The following is a 19303-nucleotide window of genomic DNA, read 5'->3' as shown; positions in this document are numbered from 1 at the left end:
GAATAGCAGAAACAGGACGGGATCTCCGTTCGGGTCTCCGCGCCTGCTTCGGGGGAATTTTGTCCCCCATTCTCATCCCCACGAAGAATATTTCCCACAATCGGATCCCCATTTGGGATAATCCCCGCAGAGATCTCCGCGTCTCGGAGAGTTTTGACATCCCTAATGATGAATAGAGATAGGAATACCAATCCTATAAAATTCTATTGTCATCTACCAGCTCATCACTCCATTTAGTGAGTCATTGTCAGAAATGGAGCTTGAGTTATGGTTGGAAATGGACCTCAAGACTAGTGTGAACCCCCAACTTTATCTCAAAGATATAAATGCAATTGAAATATCAATGACCACTTAGATGCATGCAGTTAATCTCAAAAACCATTTTTAGACTTAGTCAACATAAAGTTTATCCGAAACAAAATATTACCAATATAAAATGCTCTAAATCTTATATGTTATATTGATATATAACATTTAAGTAAAGCAGCTTTATTTCGTGTGACAGTGCTCCTAATGTTAAAATCAATTATAGTCTTGAAATCTATCTTGAGATGTGTTATATACCAAAAAGTAAAATGTTACATGAGATATAAACTGAATCCAACTGAATACCGCATTGCATCATGATATATATTCTATGCATAACATTTTTCATTTATAATGCTTTGGCATTCAGTCTAAGATTTATACCACACCTCTATATAAGCACAAGAATCTAACTTCAGACCCTGATATATATCACATCAACTTTTCATATTAGGATTAGAAATCATATCTTGAGGGAGAACCTTATACATCCCATCCCGTACCCTAGATCCCAACATTACAGGGAACCCACCATAATGACAAATTCTAAGGTAGAGTTTGACAGCTGCATAATACATCAAATACCATTTGACCTCTCTGAATTAAGTTTGCTGTGCCTCATACCCTGCCTTACATCCTTCCAGACAGTGGTATACCATTTGACCTCTCTGAATTACGTTTGCTGTGCCTCATACCCAGCCTTACATCCCTCCAGACAGTGGTATTCTCTGCATGGCAATGACCCTCAGTGGTCCTCCAGTATTTACAAGGTGCAGTAATATCACAGACATAACAGTAGCACTGCATGATGGAGCCAAATTTCAAACCAAGTTATTCTCACAGTGTGATTTATGGGATAAAATTGAACAATAGTAGTATTTTATTTTGAAAAGAGCAAGTTGCATTACCAATTCACAGTGTTTCTCGTGAGATGTTGTCTTGAATGGAAACTTGATACACAGATGTCTTGAATGCGGGTAATCTCTACAAGCCACCTGTTTGTTATGATCATAATATATCATTTATTCGAGAATCTAGATATCCAAATTGCTATCTAGATAGATTGCAATTGATAGTATGGGATTATTGTATTGCACTATACGTTGTCAAGTATTGAAATAACATTAAACAAGCCATCAATTAGGGCAGTCAATTAAATAAGATGAGGATATGAGATTTATAGCAGAGTACAAGAATTTGCAAATTACATGCCCTTATTTACTGTTATCAGAAATTAAAATCTTGGAAATCTTTCACAACCAGCATCTCAAAAAGAATCCATTTTTATCTCATTACTAAACGTTTTGAACTTAAAAATTGAACTCATTTTATACCTTCACGTGAATCTGCACAAATCAAAATCATAACCATTTTAAAATAGTCAAAACAATCCAAACATAAAACACAGATTCAAGTGAGAGTCAAACAGAAGACTAGGTTGTAGTTATACCTGTCCCTTTTCAGCAACAACAGAGATATCGACGCCGTCATCTTGCGAGAGGGAAACAGGCTTGTAAGGATCGAATCCGAGGATGAAGCAATCATCGGTTTCCTCGAAGCGCTTCATATCATGGTGCATTTTGAGACAAGCAATGGCCCTCACTGGTGTTCCATCATCTCGTTCTCGTAGTGGTGGTGTTGGTGGAGAAGGAGAAGCCTCCTTTTTCTTCTGCTTCTTTTCATTGGCTTCCCCCCTTTTCCCGCTCGAATTGTATGACTCCATTTTCTTCCTTTTCACTGCCATTAACACCGAACACAAGCAGCGTTCTGGGGTTGTCACCGACTTGATCAATTCGAAATGGAGAGAATTTAGAATGGGTGAGGGAGAAAGTGGGCGATGCAGTCTCAGTTTAAATAGTAGGATCGAATTTCAAATTGGGGATATTTTCGGAATTCAAGACAACGCCCCAGACTACCGTTCGGAATTGGAACTAAATTAAAAAGTTTTATTTAAAGAATTTGGCTTAATTTTGTTTTATTTTATAATATTATCATCCTTATCTTTATACGTGGGTCACAGTAAAAATAATTAAAAAAAATTATTTTTTAAAATTTCAGGTGTTTGAAAAAAATTTTAAGTAAAAATAAAGTTCTATAAAATTAAAAATATATTTTGTTAGAGAAGATAAAGAGAAACTCTTAAGTCAATATTTTTTTAATATTTTTAATTATTTTATTTTTTATAAATATTAAATTATTTTTAATAAAAAATTTTATTAATTTATGTATATTAATTTTAAAAAATTGTGGGTGCAAACTAAATCGATTCATATATGTAAAATATATGTTTATTGTAAGTAAAATTCTTATAAATATAAGTGTAAATAAATCGTTGATAAATTGATAATATAAAAATATTTTTTATTTTTTAAGATCGAAATATTTAAGTCATTTAATTCAAAATATATGAAAATAAATAAATTTTCGGAGAAATGTAGGAATCAATTAGTTTAACCGTTTTCATTTCTATTTTCTATGAAAATAAAAATAAGACATAAAAATATAATTGATTAAATATTTTAAAAATATTTTTAATAAAAACATTTTAAAAGAAATAGAACAAAGTTAAAAATATTATTTTCATGTTTTCAGTCTTCTCAGTTTTAACTTTTGAAAATCTTTTGAATCTTGTTGCATTCATCAAGTGTACTTAGCTAATTCATTTTTTTCTTCTTCTCTTTTTTCTATACATTTTATTGCTAGTATATCTATATTTTTCTCCAATTTATATATACATTTCTTAGAAATGTGAATTTTTTTATTTATTTTTTTTATTTGACCCTTTCAATTTTTTATTTTAGCCTTGATCTTTGTATCTTTGAATACATGCATAGAAGGTAATTAAAAAAAAACAGCTCTAATTAGAATTAAAATATGTATTTATTAAGTTTTTTATTTTATGTAGTATTGAGTATGTACTATATTGTTTTTATTGTTATATAGTGTCATAAAAAAATATAATATATATATATATATATATATATATATATATATATATATATATATATATATATATATATGAGAGATATCAAATTTTCTAAGATAATATAACAAGATAATAATTTATTTCATATTGATACCGTATAAAAATTAATTGTTAATTTAATAAAAAATTAAATAACTAAAATCATACATTTAATACAAATATAGTTTTGCGATTTTAGTCTATTAAAATGACATTTTGAAAATAAACTAACTAAACATATTTTTATTATTTTCGATACTTATAAATAAATTTTTTTTCACAATCGCGTTTTTTAAAATGTGAAAAGTTATGCTTTTCATTTTCAGAAAATGAAAATAGACAACAAAAAGCAGAAAATATTTTCACAAATTAATCAACTCCTTAGATGTCTGCATATTTGGAAGGCGAAAAATATTTTTGTATTTTTAATTGACCAATAATTTATTTATCTTCAAATTAAAAAGTCATGAATCTATTTATCGTTTTTCATATATTTTTTTTAAAGAGATATGATTCTCATTTTTTTTTAAATGATCTCCCATTTTATTGTAGAAAAATATTTTAACATAATAAATAAATAAATAATAATTTTATATTATTGTATTTAAATATAATTATTAAATAAAAAATTTAAATAAGATATCTAAATATTAAATTATTTTTATTTATTTAAAATTTTTATTAAAATAATTACTTAAACTTTTTTTTATAAACTGATACAAACAAGTTCTAGAAAAATTTAAAATTCAATTGTAAATTCTAAATTTACTATTTGAAAAATTTTCTAAATGCAACAATGTAAATACTAAACAAATGATTATCTAAAACTTTTCTTTTATATTATTAGAGTTCAAAATTAAACCCAAAAAATTTATTTATTCGTTATTTTACTATCAATTTTGCTCTTAAAACACCTCGATAAAAAAAAAATTCTCTTAACACTAGTAAATCAAGCTCATTGATTTGTCTATTAATCTACTCTTTATTATTATTATTATTATTATTATTATTATTATTATTATTATTATTATTATTATTATTATTATTATTAAATGTGTATCATAATAAAAAATATAAAATTCATAAATATGATAAATACGTTATTCTCTTTTGGTTCTAACAAAATAAATATATCGGAAGAAAAGAGATATTATTTAGATTATTTTAACAAAATAATTATATATTAAGTCAAAGTGACAAATAAAAAGAAAAGGAAGAGAATATTGTATTTAATTTTATTCCTTATGATTAAAATTAACTTTTGGGGAAATTCCTAATAACACAATTATTAATATAGTTATACCATCAATAAATTCTCTTTACATTCAATCATTTTATCTGGAAAGTGTACAAATTACTTTATTTTTGTCATTATTATTTATACTATAATGACTTTCCAGGTAGAGAAAATATTTGTCATTTCTTTGACAGAGCATATTACTTTCGGATTAGACACCAAAAAAAATATTACTTTCGGATTTGAAAACTTTTCATTTGAATGTTATTGGAAAAATGTTTTATTTTGAGCATACATTTAATTTGATATAATTGATATTGATATATTTCTATATGTGAAAGATACGTAACATATATATAAAAAAATTAAGGATTATACTATAGTTGTTTTATTTCCTAATATAGAGAAATGTTTTTTTTTTAGTTTAGATCAATTAATTTTTTTTTTTCAAATGTTAATTCATCTCTTTTTAATTATTAAGTTTTTGTAGCTATCTCCCTTTTCTCGTTTTAATGAACAAATCTATCCCATGTTAAGTGATGATATTTAAAAAACCAAAAGAATTAAACAAATATTTATAACAGGATAAAATAAGTTTCAATTTCATAAGCTGGTGTTTGTTTTAAAGTCTATAATTTCTTTTTTTGAAAATAATGACTAGGGAATATGTTATTATTCTGATTTTGTTTTGAAGATAGAAAAAAACATTATCTGTTACAAATTTAGCCTTTTCATCTAAAAATAGTTTAATGAACTTATTAGTGCTTATAATTTTATCAAATTTATAATAAATTTTTATATTTTTTAATTAAGTCTGTATACTACAGTTAAGTTTGTAATTAGATTTTTTTTTCGTATTAAAAATATTAACATTAATAGAATATTATTTCCAAAAAATATGTGGTTAAATATCTAATTTGGTTCTCAATTGTAAATACTTTTAATGTAATCAGTTGTTAGAATCAATAGGTCTTCAAATCGTTCATTTGAAAAAATTGAAACCCTTCTTATTGGATGGCCGTGATACTTCCCAAAAATCGAAATTCTTGATCAATGGAAGAACAATATCACCATCTTTTTTCAATAAGATACCAAAGTGGATGATTGACTCATTCCATACTAGAAAGAATCGCAGAAATTACCAAAAAATATTCCATTATTCTAACATTTTTTACACCAACAAAAACCTAATTACAAAATTGAAAACAAAATAGGAGTCCAATTAAAAAGAAAAAAAAAAGTATAGAGACTTCATTATAAATTTGGTAAAACGATAGAAACTAACAAAATAATTAAACCTCTAAAAATTTAGGAATACAAAATTTCTCTAGACATGAGAATAAGTTTCATCTATAAACATACCAATATATCTTTCAAAATAATAATAATCTCAATATATAATTAACTATGTTGGGGACATTTTGAAATTTCTTATATATTGCCGAGAAATTGTATTGTAAACCAAACAAATTCTCAATGAATACATAAGTATTTTTAAAGTATGTCTAAGAATTATTTTCAGAAATTTCATTTTTTGGAATATAATATCTAAGCTTTAAACAGAAGCCCTCTAAAGTTGTTTTGGTTTTTTGTAGGGCAGTCATAATAAGATGCAGTATATTGGTTTCACAATTTTGATTGGATTTCAATACCGCAATCAAAAGCCAAATTATAATCTCAAGTAAACTTTATGCGTGATATGGGGAATCAAGAAGGAATAATTTGTCACTTCCATCAAGTAAAATTTAGCTAATAAGACCAATTCAATTGGAAATTACCTTAGTATACTTTGAAAAAGGCTCTTGGTAATTACCAGCAGAGTTGCAAAGTACCCGAGTAAAATACTAAAAAACATCATATTGGATATTCCTGTTCCAAAATTACAATATACTCTGTGCTTAATGCTTACAATGATCATTGCAGACACCCCAGAACTATAGTACCCTCTATCCTTCAACAAAATGTAAGCTTACATGATATATGCTATGTTACTAATACTCAACAAGTATATCCAAAAAGCAAACTTCAAAGTTAATCTTTTTATACAACTAGTTAGCCTTAGCTACCAGTCTCATGTTATTCCTCTGGCCCTTCCAGTAACTAGAACCATCTGCATCACAATGCGGGGATAAAGGTTGGGTCCAATATTTACAAGGAGCTGCTGAATCACACACATAGCAGTAGCACTGCAATTGCACCAAAGATTTCCACAAGTCAAAGGCAAGAATCAGAAAAATGTAATTCCCACTGATAATGAGGTTGATTATTACCATCTGACAATAGCTCTCATGAGGTTTTGTAGTGAATGGAAATTCAAGACAAAGATGCCTTGAGTGCGGGTAATCCCTGCAAGCTACCTATATCACTACAACACAACATTAGAGTCCAAAATAGAAGTTGCAAATTTCGATTAAAACAAACAGGTTTACAACACACACGTCATTGTCAATAATTTTATGTTTAATAAATGCCCACTAAATCTCTTATCCTAAAATGTAACTCTTATTTAAGAAACGCGAAAGCAATTAGAAGTGTGCATAACGATTAAGAAGTGGCAAGAAAAGCGGTTTTGTAGTTACCGGACCAAGTTGGGCAAGAACGGAGACATCAGCGGCGGCGGCATCATTATCGTGCAGGGAAATCTTGGAGAAGTCAAGGGACTGAGATGGATCAAAGTCAAGGATGAAGCAATCCTCGGTTTTCTCGAAGCGCTTTATGTCGTCTTTACATTTAAGACAAACTATGGCCCTTATTGGGCTATCTTCTTCTTCTTCTCCAGAACAAATCACCAAATTTTTCTCAGCGTCATTTTCTCCCATGTTTTCTCTCTTTCCGTCTTTCGTTTTCTTGCTTTCTTCAGCTGCGTATTTGGCTGCCAAGAACAACAAGATACTCAACTTAGCAACTAATTCGAAATTGGAATTTCAATTCTGATGTCCTTTAGCGTCCCTATCGAATACGACGCCGTGCAGCTCCTGTGAATGCTTTGAAGGGCTAGGGGAGGGGGTCGTTTTTTTTTTTGGTCATGGATAAGGCCTCAAACAGACCCGGGGAGGGGGTCGTTTGTCTGTGGTTACTGGTTACTTCTTTCGATTTTGGACAGATGTGAGATGTCTAATGTTTTTGGGCAACATCTTTATTAAAACAATTTTCAGCCCAATATCATACAAGATAAAAAACCGTCATCCTTTAAATTATTTCTTTAATCATTTTTTTATTATATTAATTTTAAAAAATTAAATCAAACACATTTAACAGATTTAATGTTTATTTTTCAAAAATTTAAATTAAAAATTAAAAAAAAAACTAAAATCCAAAAATTCGATATTAAACCTTCAAATCAGTTTTAAATTCCAAAATAGTAATACATTCTAAATAACACCTAATATTACAAAACAATTTTAAAATTTAGAAGCTCCTTCTCTCCACCAAATCCTCCATCACTACGCTCCTCCTCCACACCACCTCCTTCGTCAATGCAATTCTCATCTTCGCCACCTCTTTCACATTCTTTAAGTTAGTAGAGTTCTTTGTTTTCTATCTTTTCTTTTTTTTTTTATGTTTAATAAAAGATTTTATCCTTTTAACTATACATAATTTGAATGTGCCTATAGTGTCTTTTTTTTTGAAGTATTTATGTTAATATTTTTTTTTGCATTACTCTATTTAATTTGAGATTTCTTAGATTAATATAATTTAGATGTGTCAATACCTAATTTTAAATATATTTATATTATTCATTTAATTTTGAATATATTTATGCTTTTAGATATTTTCTGTACAAGATTTATATGTCTTTTTATTTTAATAAATTATTTATTGTTCATATAATTCTTTCTACTTTCTGGTTTTCTTAAACGCTGCTTTTTTTTTATTTTTTTTGTATTCATAATTGTTAGGAAAATTGAGGTTTAATAAGAACCTGTCTAACAGCAGAATCACTAAAAGTAATTTTTCCACAACCTTGGTAATTAAATAGGCAATACCAAAGATATTTCAAACAACAAGTATAATGGCAGGAATTAAATAATCAAACACCAGAATTTTATCGTAGAAAAACCTGAAAAGATGGGCAAAAAATTTACGTAACCTAGTCCAGTAAAATCTTTCACTATCAAAATAATGGGGACACAATCAGTCTTCCTAGTAGTAATAGGACATCTCAACAATCAACAAAATACATCATCAAAACTGATGGAATCAACATAAACTCTCTACAAAGTGGGTATCTCAAATCAAACAAAAGAAAAGGCAATACAACTAGCAAGTTATATCCTAAGGTTTATCTCTACACAAGGAATAACATACTAAAATTTCATAAGAAATAGAGTAAGTTTACCGGTTTAATCTGATCAAAATGGCATGCGCTTTTTTCCCAAATTTCTTCTTCTCTTCTCCATCGAAGCCCTGCTTCGTTTTCTATCATTCAAAATGAATAAATCTTCTCTCTATCTCTCTCGTGGCTTTTGCCACTTATTTATTTATTTATTTTGTTTTAAAGTTGTGTGATCCCCACTTGAGGTTGGAGACCTATCAACACATCTCTCCTTCATCAACTCAAGTGGAGTTAGCTGCTCTACCAAGTTCGCCTTCTCTTTGCAGGAATCAAACTTTACTGCAAGTAAACTCTTAGTCATCATATCTGAACTATTATCATCAGTATGAAACTTCTCAAGTGCATATGACTTAATCTCAAGCGCTTGACGTATCCAATGATACCTCACCTCTATGTGCTTCGATCTGGAATGAAACGTCAGATTCTTGTTGAGATGGATAGCATTCTGACTGTCACAAAATAACATAAACATCTTTTGATTGATGCCTAACTCTTGAAAAAAAAAATTTCATCCATAAGAGTTCCTTAGAAGCTTCAACGATAGCAATGTATTTTGTCTCTATAGTAGACAAAGCAACACATTTTTGAAGTCAAGATTGCCACGACACAGCTCCCCCTGCAAAAGTCATCATAACCATAAGTAGACTTTCTTGAATCAAGATCCCCAGCCATATCCACATCTGTGTAACCATCCAACACAACTTGGCCACTCCCAAAGCATAAACAAACTCTGAAAATGTCATTAAGGTATCTGAGAATTCACTTCACTGCTTGCCAGTGTTCCTTGCCAGGATTAGAGAGAAACCGACTAACAACTCTAAAGGCATGAGCAATATCTGGCCTGGTACAAACCATAGCATACATCAAACTGCCAACTGTAGATGCATATGGAATCTTCTTCATTTCTGCTTTCTCTTTCTCAGTTTTAGGACATTGCTGCAAACTCAGTTTGAAATGATTAGCAAGTAGAGTATGAACAGGTTTGAAATTATTCATGCTATTCTCATATTACATCACAACACTCCTCCTCCACATCGCCTCGTCCGTAAACGCAATTCTCATATTCGCCGCCTCCTTTACGGCAGAAACATATTTTTTTAGCGCGCTCTTCCTCTTTCCCACCTCCTCTGCACCAGAAGCGCGTCTTGTACATGCCTTTTCCCCACCATCTCTTTTACATTCTCTAGCTTAGTAGAGTTCTTTGTCTTTTATCTTTCCTATTTTTTTCGTTTAATAAAATATTTTATCCTTCTAACTATACATAATTTTAGATGTGCCTGTAGTGTTCTTTATTTTTTTGATGTATCTGTGTTAATACTTTTTTTTGTATTATTCTGTTTAATTTGAGATCTGTCAGATTAATGTAATTTAGATGTGCCAATATCTAATTTTAAATGTGTTTATGTTTGATGAGCGGATAATTTATACACTTTTTGGCATTGTTTTTAGGTAGTTTTTAGTAGGATCTAGCTACTTTTAGGGATGTTTTCATTAGTTTTTATGCAAAATTCACATTTCTGGACTTTACTATGAGTTTGTATATTTTTCTATGATTTTAGGTATTTTCTGGCTAAAATTGAGGGACTTGAGCAAAACTCTGATAAAAGGCTGTCAAAGGACTGCTGATGTTGTTGGATTCTGACCTTCCTGCACTCGAAATGGATTTTCTAGAGCTACAGAACTCCAAATAGTGCACTCTCATCGGCGTTGGAAAGTAGACATCCAGAGCTTTCCAGAAATATATAATAGTCCACACTTTATTCGAGATTAGACGACGTAAAATGGTGCTCAACGCCAGTTCCATGTTGCATTCTGGAGTCAAACGCCAGAAACACGTCACGAACCAGAGTTGAACGCCAAAAACACGTTACAACTTGGCGTTCAACTCCAAAAGATGCCTCTGCATGTGTAAAGCTCAAGCTCAGCCCAAGCACACACCAAGTGGGCCCCGGAAGTGGATTTCTGCATCGATTACTTATTTCTGTAAACCCTAGTAGCTAGTTTAGTATAAATAGAACTTTTTACTATTGTACTAGGTGTCTTTTGACAATATAGTCTTTTGACCATTCGGTCTTTTGATCATTCATGGGGGCTGGCCATTCGGCCATGCCTGGACCACTATCACTTATGTATTTTCAACGGTGGAGTTTCTACACACCATAGATTAAGGGTGTGGAGCTCTGCTGCACCTCGAGTTTTAATGCAATTACTACTATTTTCTATTCAATTCAGTTTATTCCTGTTCTAAGATATTCGTTGCACTTCACCATGATGAATGTGATGATCCGTGACACTCATAATCATTCTCACCTATGAACGCGTGATTGACAACCACTTCCGTTCTACCTTAGGCCGGGCACATATCTCTTGGATTCCTTAATCAAAATCTTCGTGGTATAAGCTAGAATTGATGGCAGCATTCATGAGAATCCAGAAAGTCTAAACCTTGTCTATGGTATTTCGAGTAGGATTCAGGGATCGAATGACTGTGACGAGCTTCAAACTCGCGATTGTTGGGCGTGATGACAAACGCAAAAGAATCAATGGATTCTATTCCGGCATGATCGAGAACCAACAGATGAATAGCCGTGCTGTGACAGAGCATTTGGACCATTTTCACTGAGAGGATGGGATGTAACCATTGATAACGGTGATGCCCTATATACAGCTTGCCATGGAAAGGAGTAAGAAGGATTGAAGGAAGGCAGTAGGAAAGCAGAGATTCAACAGGGACAAAGCGCCCCATATACTTACCTGAAATTCTCACCAATGATTTACATAAGTATTTCTATCTTTATTTTCTGTTTATGTATTATTATTATTCGAAAACTCCATAACCATTTATTATCCGCCTAACTGAGATTTACAAGATGACCATAGCTTGCTTCATACCAACAATCTCCGTGGGATCGACCCTTACTCACGTAAGGTTTATTACTTGGACGGCCCAGTGCACTTGCTGGTTAGTTGTGTGAAGTTGTGAAGAAAGTGCTGAGTTATAAACGCGCATACCAAGTTGAGCGCCATTGTTAGAGATCACAATTTCGTGCACCAAGTCTTTGGCGCCGTTGCTGGGGATTGTTCGAGTTTGGACAACTGACGGTTCATCTTGTTGCTCAGATTAGGTAATTTTCTTTTTGTTTTATTTTCAAAAATTTTTCAAAAATCTCTCAAAAATTTTTTTCTTTATTCTCGTTTTTCTAAAGATTAATTTTCGAAAAATCCAAAAAAAATTTAGAAAATCATAAAATCAAAAAAAAATATTTTGTGTTTCTTGTTTGAGTTTTGGGTCATGTTTTAAGTTTGGTGTCAATTGCATGTTCATCTTTTTCTTGCATTTTTCGAAAATTCATGCATTGTGTTTTTCATGATCTTCAAGTTGTTCTTGATAAGTCTTCTTGTTTGATCTTTAAATTTTCTTGTTGTGTGTCTTTTGTTATTTTTCATGTGTATTTTTGCATTCATAGTGTCTAAGCATTAAAGATTTCTAAGTTTGGTGTCTTGCATGTTTTCTTTGCATAAAAATTTTTTCAAAAATATGTTCTTGATATTCATCATGATCTTCAAAGTGTTTTTAGTGTTCATCTTGACATTCATAGTGTTCTTGCATGCATCATTGGTTTTGATTCATAATTTTCATGTTGTGAGTCATTTTTTATGTTTTTCTCTCTCATCATTAAAAATTCAAAAATCAAAAAAATATTTTTTCCTTATTTTTCTCAAAATTTCGAAAATTTGAGTTGACTTAGTCAAAATTTTTTAAAAACTTAGCTATTTCTTATAAGTCAAGTCAACTTTTCAATTTTTAAAATCCTATCTTTTCAAAATCTTTTTCAAAAATCAAATCTTTTCATTTTTTTTATTATTTTCAAAAATTTCAAAAATTATTTTTAAAATCTTTTTCTTATCTTTATTTCAAAATTTCGAAAACTTTACTAATAATTAATGTGATTGATTCAAAAATTTGAAGTTTGTTACTTTTTTGTTAAGAAAGGTTCAATCTTTAAATTCTAGAATCATATCTTTTAGTTTCTTGTTAGTCAAGTAATCAAATTTTAATTTTAAAAACCAATTCTTTTTCAAAATATCTTTTCTATCATATCTTTTTCAAAATTTTATCTTTTTTAAAAATTTGACTTTAAAATATCTTTTCTAACTTCTTTTCTTTTCAAAATTAAATTTCAAATCTTTTTCAACTAACTCATTGACTTTTTGTTTGTTTTTTTATCTTTTTCAAAACCACCTAACTAATTTTAGCTCTCTAATTTTCGAAAATTGCCTCCCCCTTTTTCAAAATTCTTTTAATTAACTAATTATTTTAAATTTTAATTTTAATTTTAATTCTTCTCTCCAATTTTTGAAAATCACTAACTCCTTTTCAAAATTTATTTTCGAATTCTCTCCCTCTCATCTTCTTCTATTTATTTATTTATTTACTAACACTTCTCTACATCTCAAGAATCTGAACCTATCTTCACCCTTGTGCTTGGATTCTTACCTTTTCCTTCTTCTATTCCTTTCTTCTTCTACTAACATAAAGGAATCTCTCTACTGTGGTAAAGAGGATCCCTATTATTATTTTCTGTTCCCTTCTTTTTCATATGAGCAGGAGCAAGGACAAGAACATTCTTGTTGAGGCAGATCCTGAACCTAAAAGGAATCTGAAGAGGAAACTAAGAGAAGCTAAATTACAACAATCCAAAGACAACCTTACAGAAATTTTTGAAAAGGAAGAGGAGATGGCAGCTGAAAATAATAATGCAAGAAGGATGCTTGGTGATTATACTACACCTACTTCCATGTTTGATGGAAGAAGCATCTCAATCCCTGCTATTTGACAAACCCCGTTTTGACGGTTTATCTTGTATTGATTTTAAGAGATTGTATGACCTTTTACCCACATTTATTCAATGAAATAGCATGGTTTTGTGATTGTCTCCTTATTTGTGCTTAGATGTGAAAACATGCTTTTCAACCCTTAATTTGATGGTTTTAATCTCCCTTTGATTCCACTAGATGCCTTGATATGTTTGTTAGTGATTTCAGATTGAAAAGGCTAGGAATGGATCAAAGGAGTGAAGAGGGAAAGCATGCAAAGTGGAGAAATCATGAAAAGTCAAAGAAGTTGGACTCGCCCATGGACGCGCGCGCGCACCTGGCGCTTGCGCGCACCTGCGAATTACCCCATGGACGCGTACGCGTGCTGTGCGCGTACGCGTCGATGCTGGTTTATGATTTTTTAATGAATTCGCAACCAACGAATTCTGAAGGGTTGTGGGGCCCAATTGCAACCAACTTTGGCGCCAAAAATGCTATTTAAAGCCAAGGATTGAAGACCAAAGGAGAGAATCACACATTCCAACTCATACACACACATTAGGATTAGTTTAGAAGTAGTTTCTAGAGAGAGAAGCTCTCTCTTCTCTCTAGAATTAGGATTAGGATTAGGTTTAGTTCTTAGATTTAGATTTAGATTCATCTTCTTCTACTTCTCTCTTCTCAATTTCCTTGTTGTTAGATTCATTCTTCTTCTATTCTTTTGTTGTAATTTCCTTTATGTTGTTCTTATGCTTTGTTGTAGATCTAGTATTGTTCCTTCCATTTTCTTTCAATTCAATAAGAGGTAATTCACAATAATTGTTCTTCTTTACTTTTCTATTGTTGATCTCTTGTTTTTGTAGTTGTAGATTCCTTTAATTCTTGCATTTAATAATGTTTACTTCCATTGCACTCTATGTGTTTGTTAAAATGTCTCTTTTAGTTTTAGTGTAGATTTTGTTCCTCTTGGCCTAGGTAGAGTAATTAGTGACACTTGAGTTATCTAATTCCTTTGTTGATTGATAATTGGAGAGATTGCTAATTGGTTTGGAGTGCACTAAAGCTAGTCCTTCCTTGGGAGTTGGCTAGGACTTGTGGCTCAAGTCAATTCATCCACTTGACTTTCCTTTCTTTAGTAAGGGTTAACTAAGTGGTAGCAATGAACAATTCTCATCACAATTGAGAAGGATAACTAGGATAGAACTTCTAGTTCTCATACCTTACCAAGAGCCTTTTATAGTTGTTAGTTTATTTTCATTGCCATTTACTTTTCATGCTTCTTATCCAAAAACCCCAAAACACATCACAACCAATAACAAGACACTTTATTGTAATTCCTAGGGAGAACGACCCGAGGTTTGAATACTTTGGTTATTAATTTTAGGGGTTTGTTACTTGTGACAAACAATCTTTTGTATGAAAGGATTAGTGATTGGTTTAGAAACTATACTTGCAACGAGAATCCATTTGTGAATTCTAAACCATCAAAAATCCATTCGTCACTATTGGAGCAAATAACTTTGAGCTGAAACCTCAACTAGTTGCTCTACTGCAACAAAACTGCAAGTTCTATGAACTTCTATCAGAAGATCCCTACCAGTTTTTAACTGAGTTCTTGCAGATCTGTGAGACTGTTAAGACTAATGGAGTAGATCCTGAAGTCTACATGCTCATACTTTTCCTCTTTGCTGTAAGAGACAGAGCTAGAATATGGTTGGATTCACAACCTAAAGATAGCCTGGACTCATGGGATAAGCTGGTCACAGTCTTCTTGGCTAAGTTCTTTCCTCCTCAAAAGCTGAGTAAGCTTAGAGTGGATGTTCAAACCTTCAAACAAAAAGATGATGAATCCCTCTATGAAGCTTGGGAAAGATACAAGCAGATGACCAAAAGGTGTCCTTCTGACATGCTTTCTGAATGGACCATTTTGGATATATTCTATTATGGCCTATCTGAATTTTCTAAGATGTCACTGGACCATTTTGCAGGTGGATCCATTCACCTAAAGAAATCGCCTGTAGAAGCTCAAGAACTCATTGACATGGTTGCAAATAACCAATTCATGTATACTTCTGAGAGGAATTCCGTGTGTAATGGGACGCCTCAAAGGAAGGGAGTTCTTGAAATTGATGCTCTGAATGCCATACTGGCTTAGAACAAAATGTTGACTCAGCAAGTCAACATGATTTCTCAAAGTCTGAATGGATGGCAAAATGCATCCAACAGTACTAAAGAGGCATCTTCTGAAGAAGAAGCTTATGATCCTGAGAACCCTGCAATAACAGAGGTAAATTACATGGGTGAACCTTATGGAAACACCTATAATTAATCATGGAGAAATCATCCAAATTTCTCATGGAAGGATCAACAAAAACCTCAACAAGGCTTTAATAATGGTGGAAGAAATAGGCTCAGCAATAGCAAGCCTTATCCATCATCTTCTCAGCAACAGACAGAAAATTCTGAGCAGAGCATCTCTAACTTAGCAAACTTAGTCTCTGATCTGTCTAAGGTCACTTTAAGTTTCATGAGTGAAACAAGGTCTTCCATCAGAAATTTGGAGGCACAAGTGGCCCAGCTAAGTAAGAAAGTCACTGAAACTCCTCCTAGTACTCTCCCAAGCAACACTGAAGAGAATCCAAAAAGAGAGTGCAAGGCCATTGACATAATCAACGTGACCGAACCTAGAGAGAAAGGAGAGGACATGAATCCCAATGAGGAAGACCTCATGGGACGTCTCTCAAGCAAGAAGGAGTCCCCTATTGAGGACCTAAAGGAATCTGAGGCTCATATAGAGACTATAGAGATTCCATTAAATCTCCTTCTGCCATTCATGAGCTCTGAAGACTATTCTTCCTCTGAAGAGGATGAAAATGTAACTGGAGAGCAAGTTGCTCAATATCTAGGAGCCATCATGAAGCTGAATGCCAAATTGTTTGGTAATGAGACTTGGGAAGGTGAACCTCCCTTGCTCATTAATGAACTAGATACATGGATTCAGAAAACTTTACCTCAAAAGAGACAAGATCCTGGCAAATTCTTAATACCTTGTACCATAGGCACCATGACCTTTGAGAAGGCTCTGTGTGACCTAGGGTCAGGCATAAACCTTATGCCACTCTCTGTAATGGAGAAGCTGGGGATCATTGAGGTACAGCCTGCCATATTCTCATCACAAATGGCAGATAAGTCAGTAAGATAGGCTTATGGATTGGTAGAGGACGTGTTAGTGAAGGTTGAAGGACTTTACATCCCTGCTGATTTCATAATCTTAGACACTAGGAAGGAGGAGGATGAATGCATCATCCTTGGAAGACCTTTCCTAGCCACAGCAGGAGCTGTGATAGATGTTAACAGAGGAGAATTAGTCCTTCAATTGAATGGGGACTACCTTGTGTTTAAGACCCAAGGGTGTTCTTCTGTAACAATGGAGAGGAAGCATGAAAAGCTTCTCTCAGTACAGAGTCAAACAAAGCCCCTACAATCAAACTCTAAGTTTGGTGTTGGGAGTCTACAATATTGACCTGATCACCTATGAAGCTCCATGAGAGCCCACTGTCAAGCTAGTGACATTAAAGAAGCGCTTATTGGGAGGCAACCCAATTTTTATTTATCTAATTTTATTTTTTATTTTATTTTTCCTTTATGTTTTATTAGGTTCATGATCATGTGGAGTCACAAAATAAATACTAAAATTAAAAACAGAATAAAAAACAGCAGAAGAAAAAGCACACCCTGGAGGAAGGGCTTACTGGCGTTTGAACACCAGTAAGGAGCATCTGGCTGGCGTTCAATGCCAAAACAGAGCATGGATCTGGCATTGAACACCAGAAATAAGTAACATCCTGGCGTTTAAATGCCAGGAATACACTTTGAAGAAAGCTGGCGCTGAACGCCAGAAACAAGCATGGAACTGGCGTTCAACACCAGAAACATGCTGCAAATGGGTGTTGAATGCCCAAAACAAGCATGAAGCTGGCGTTCAACGCCAGAAACAAGCATCAATCTGGCGTTGAACGCCAGGATTAAATGCAGAGGGCATTTTACACACCTCATTGGTGCAGGGATAACAATCCTTGACACCTCAGGATCTGTGGATCCCACAGGGTCCCTACCTACCTCAACTCACCTTCTCTCCTCTTCACATAATCCAATGAACACTCTTCCCCATAAACCCCACCTACCTTCAAAATTTAAAATCCCTTTTCCCACCCAACCCACCCAATTTGGCCGAACCTTAACCCCTCTCCCTCCACTATATAAACCCCTTCATTCTTCTTCTTCTTCTTCATCTATTCTTTCTTCTCTTGATCGAGGGCGAGCAATATTCTAAGTTTGGTGTGGTTAAAGCATAGATTTTTTATTTTTCCAAAACCATTGATGGCACCTAAGGCCGGAGAAACCTCTAGAAAAGGAAAAGGGAAGACAAAAGCTTCTACCTCCGAGTCATAGGAGATGGAGAGATTCATCTCAAGGATCCATAGCTCAGTAATAGAGCATTTGACTGCAAATCAAGAGATTCCTGAGATACCTCAGGGGATACATTTTCCTCCACGCAATTATTGGGAGCAACTAAGGATAGGAGCACCAAAATCACTAGGGATCGAGCAACAAAGACAAGGAAGAGACATAGAAGAGCTCAAGGACATCATTGGTTCTTCAAGAAGAAAGCGCCACCATCACTGAGGTGGACTCATTCCTTGTTCTTATTTCTCTGTTTTTCGGTTTTTATGCTATAAGTTTGTTTATGTTTTGTGTCTCTACTTCATGATCATTAGTATGTAGTAACTATGTCTTAAGGCTATGAATAATTCCATGAATCCTTCAACTCTCTTAAATGAAAAATGTTTCTAATTCAAAAGAACAAGAAGTACATGAATTTCGAAATTGTCCTTGAAATTAGTTTAATTATATTGATGTGGTGACAACACTTTTTGTTTTCTGAATGAATGCTTAAACAGTGCATAATTTTGATCTTGTTATTTATGAATGTTAAAATTGTTGGCTCTTGAAAGAATGATGAACAAAGAGAAATGATACTGATAATCTAAAAAATCATAAATTTGATTCTTGAAGCAAGAAAAAGCAGTGAATAGCAAAAGCTTGCTAAAAAAAAGCGGCGAAAAAAAAGAAAGAAAAAGAAAAAGCAAGCAGAAAAAGCCAATAGCCCTTAAAACCAAAAGTCAAGGGTAAAAAGGATCGAAGGCTTTGAGCATCAATGGATAGAAGGGCCCAAGAAAAATAACATCCAGGCCTAAGCGGCTAAATCGAGCTGTCCCTAACCATGTGCTTGTGGCATGCAGGTCCAAGTGAAAAGCTTGAGACTGAGTGGTTAAAGTCGTGATCCAAAGCAAAAAGAGTGTGCTTAAGAGCTCTAGACACCTCTAACTGGGGACTTTAGCAAGGCTGAGTCACAATCTGAAAAGGTTCACCCAGTCATGTGTCTGTGGCATTTATGTATCTGGTGGTAATACTGGAAAACAAAGTGCTTAGGGCCATGATGAGCGGATAATTCATACGCTTTTTGGCATTGTTTTTAGTATGTTTTTAGTATGATTTAGTTAGTTTTTAGTATATTTTTATTAGTTTTTAGTTAAAATTCACTTTTCTGGACTTTACTATGAGTTTGTGTGTTTTTCTG

At 32.7% G+C, this 19303-nt stretch overlaps 2 protein-coding genes and 1 non-coding gene across 3 annotated transcripts; all 3 read right to left on the bottom strand.

Moving 5' to 3' along the window:
• Positions 1-595: 595 nt before the first annotated feature.
• On the bottom strand, positions 596-2283 carry LOC112715721 (RPM1 interacting protein 13). The gene is made up of 3 exons (XM_025767532.3): positions 1757-2283; positions 1215-1301; positions 596-1107 (listed from the first exon to the last, which is right to left on the bottom strand). Exons 1-3 carry the CDS (start codon positions 2048-2050, stop codon positions 937-939), a joined length of 552 nt encoding a protein of 183 aa, XP_025623317.1. The 5' UTR covers positions 2051-2283; the 3' UTR covers positions 596-936.
• Positions 2284-6337: 4054 nt separating this feature from the next.
• On the bottom strand, positions 6338-7547 carry LOC112715719 (RPM1 interacting protein 13). The gene is made up of 3 exons (XM_025767530.3): positions 7088-7547; positions 6779-6865; positions 6338-6694 (listed from the first exon to the last, which is right to left on the bottom strand). Exons 1-3 carry the CDS (start codon positions 7325-7327, stop codon positions 6557-6559), a joined length of 465 nt encoding a protein of 154 aa, XP_025623315.1. The 5' UTR covers positions 7328-7547; the 3' UTR covers positions 6338-6556.
• A 7919-nt stretch (positions 7548-15466) lies between these two features.
• On the bottom strand, positions 15467-15574 carry LOC112719502 (small nucleolar RNA R71). The gene has a single exon (XR_003161802.1). It is a non-coding gene; the product is annotated as a small nucleolar RNA R71 (small nucleolar RNA).
• Between the last annotated feature and the right edge of the window lie 3729 nt (positions 15575-19303).

The sequence above is a fragment of the Arachis hypogaea genome, chromosome 10 (assembly GCF_003086295.3).
Source record: "Arachis hypogaea cultivar Tifrunner chromosome 10, arahy.Tifrunner.gnm2.J5K5, whole genome shotgun sequence".
In the NCBI taxonomy this organism is placed as follows: Eukaryota; Viridiplantae; Streptophyta; class Magnoliopsida; order Fabales; family Fabaceae; genus Arachis; species Arachis hypogaea.
The sequence above is the reverse complement of the archived record's forward strand: the minus strand, read 5'-3'. Positions and strand labels throughout refer to the sequence as shown.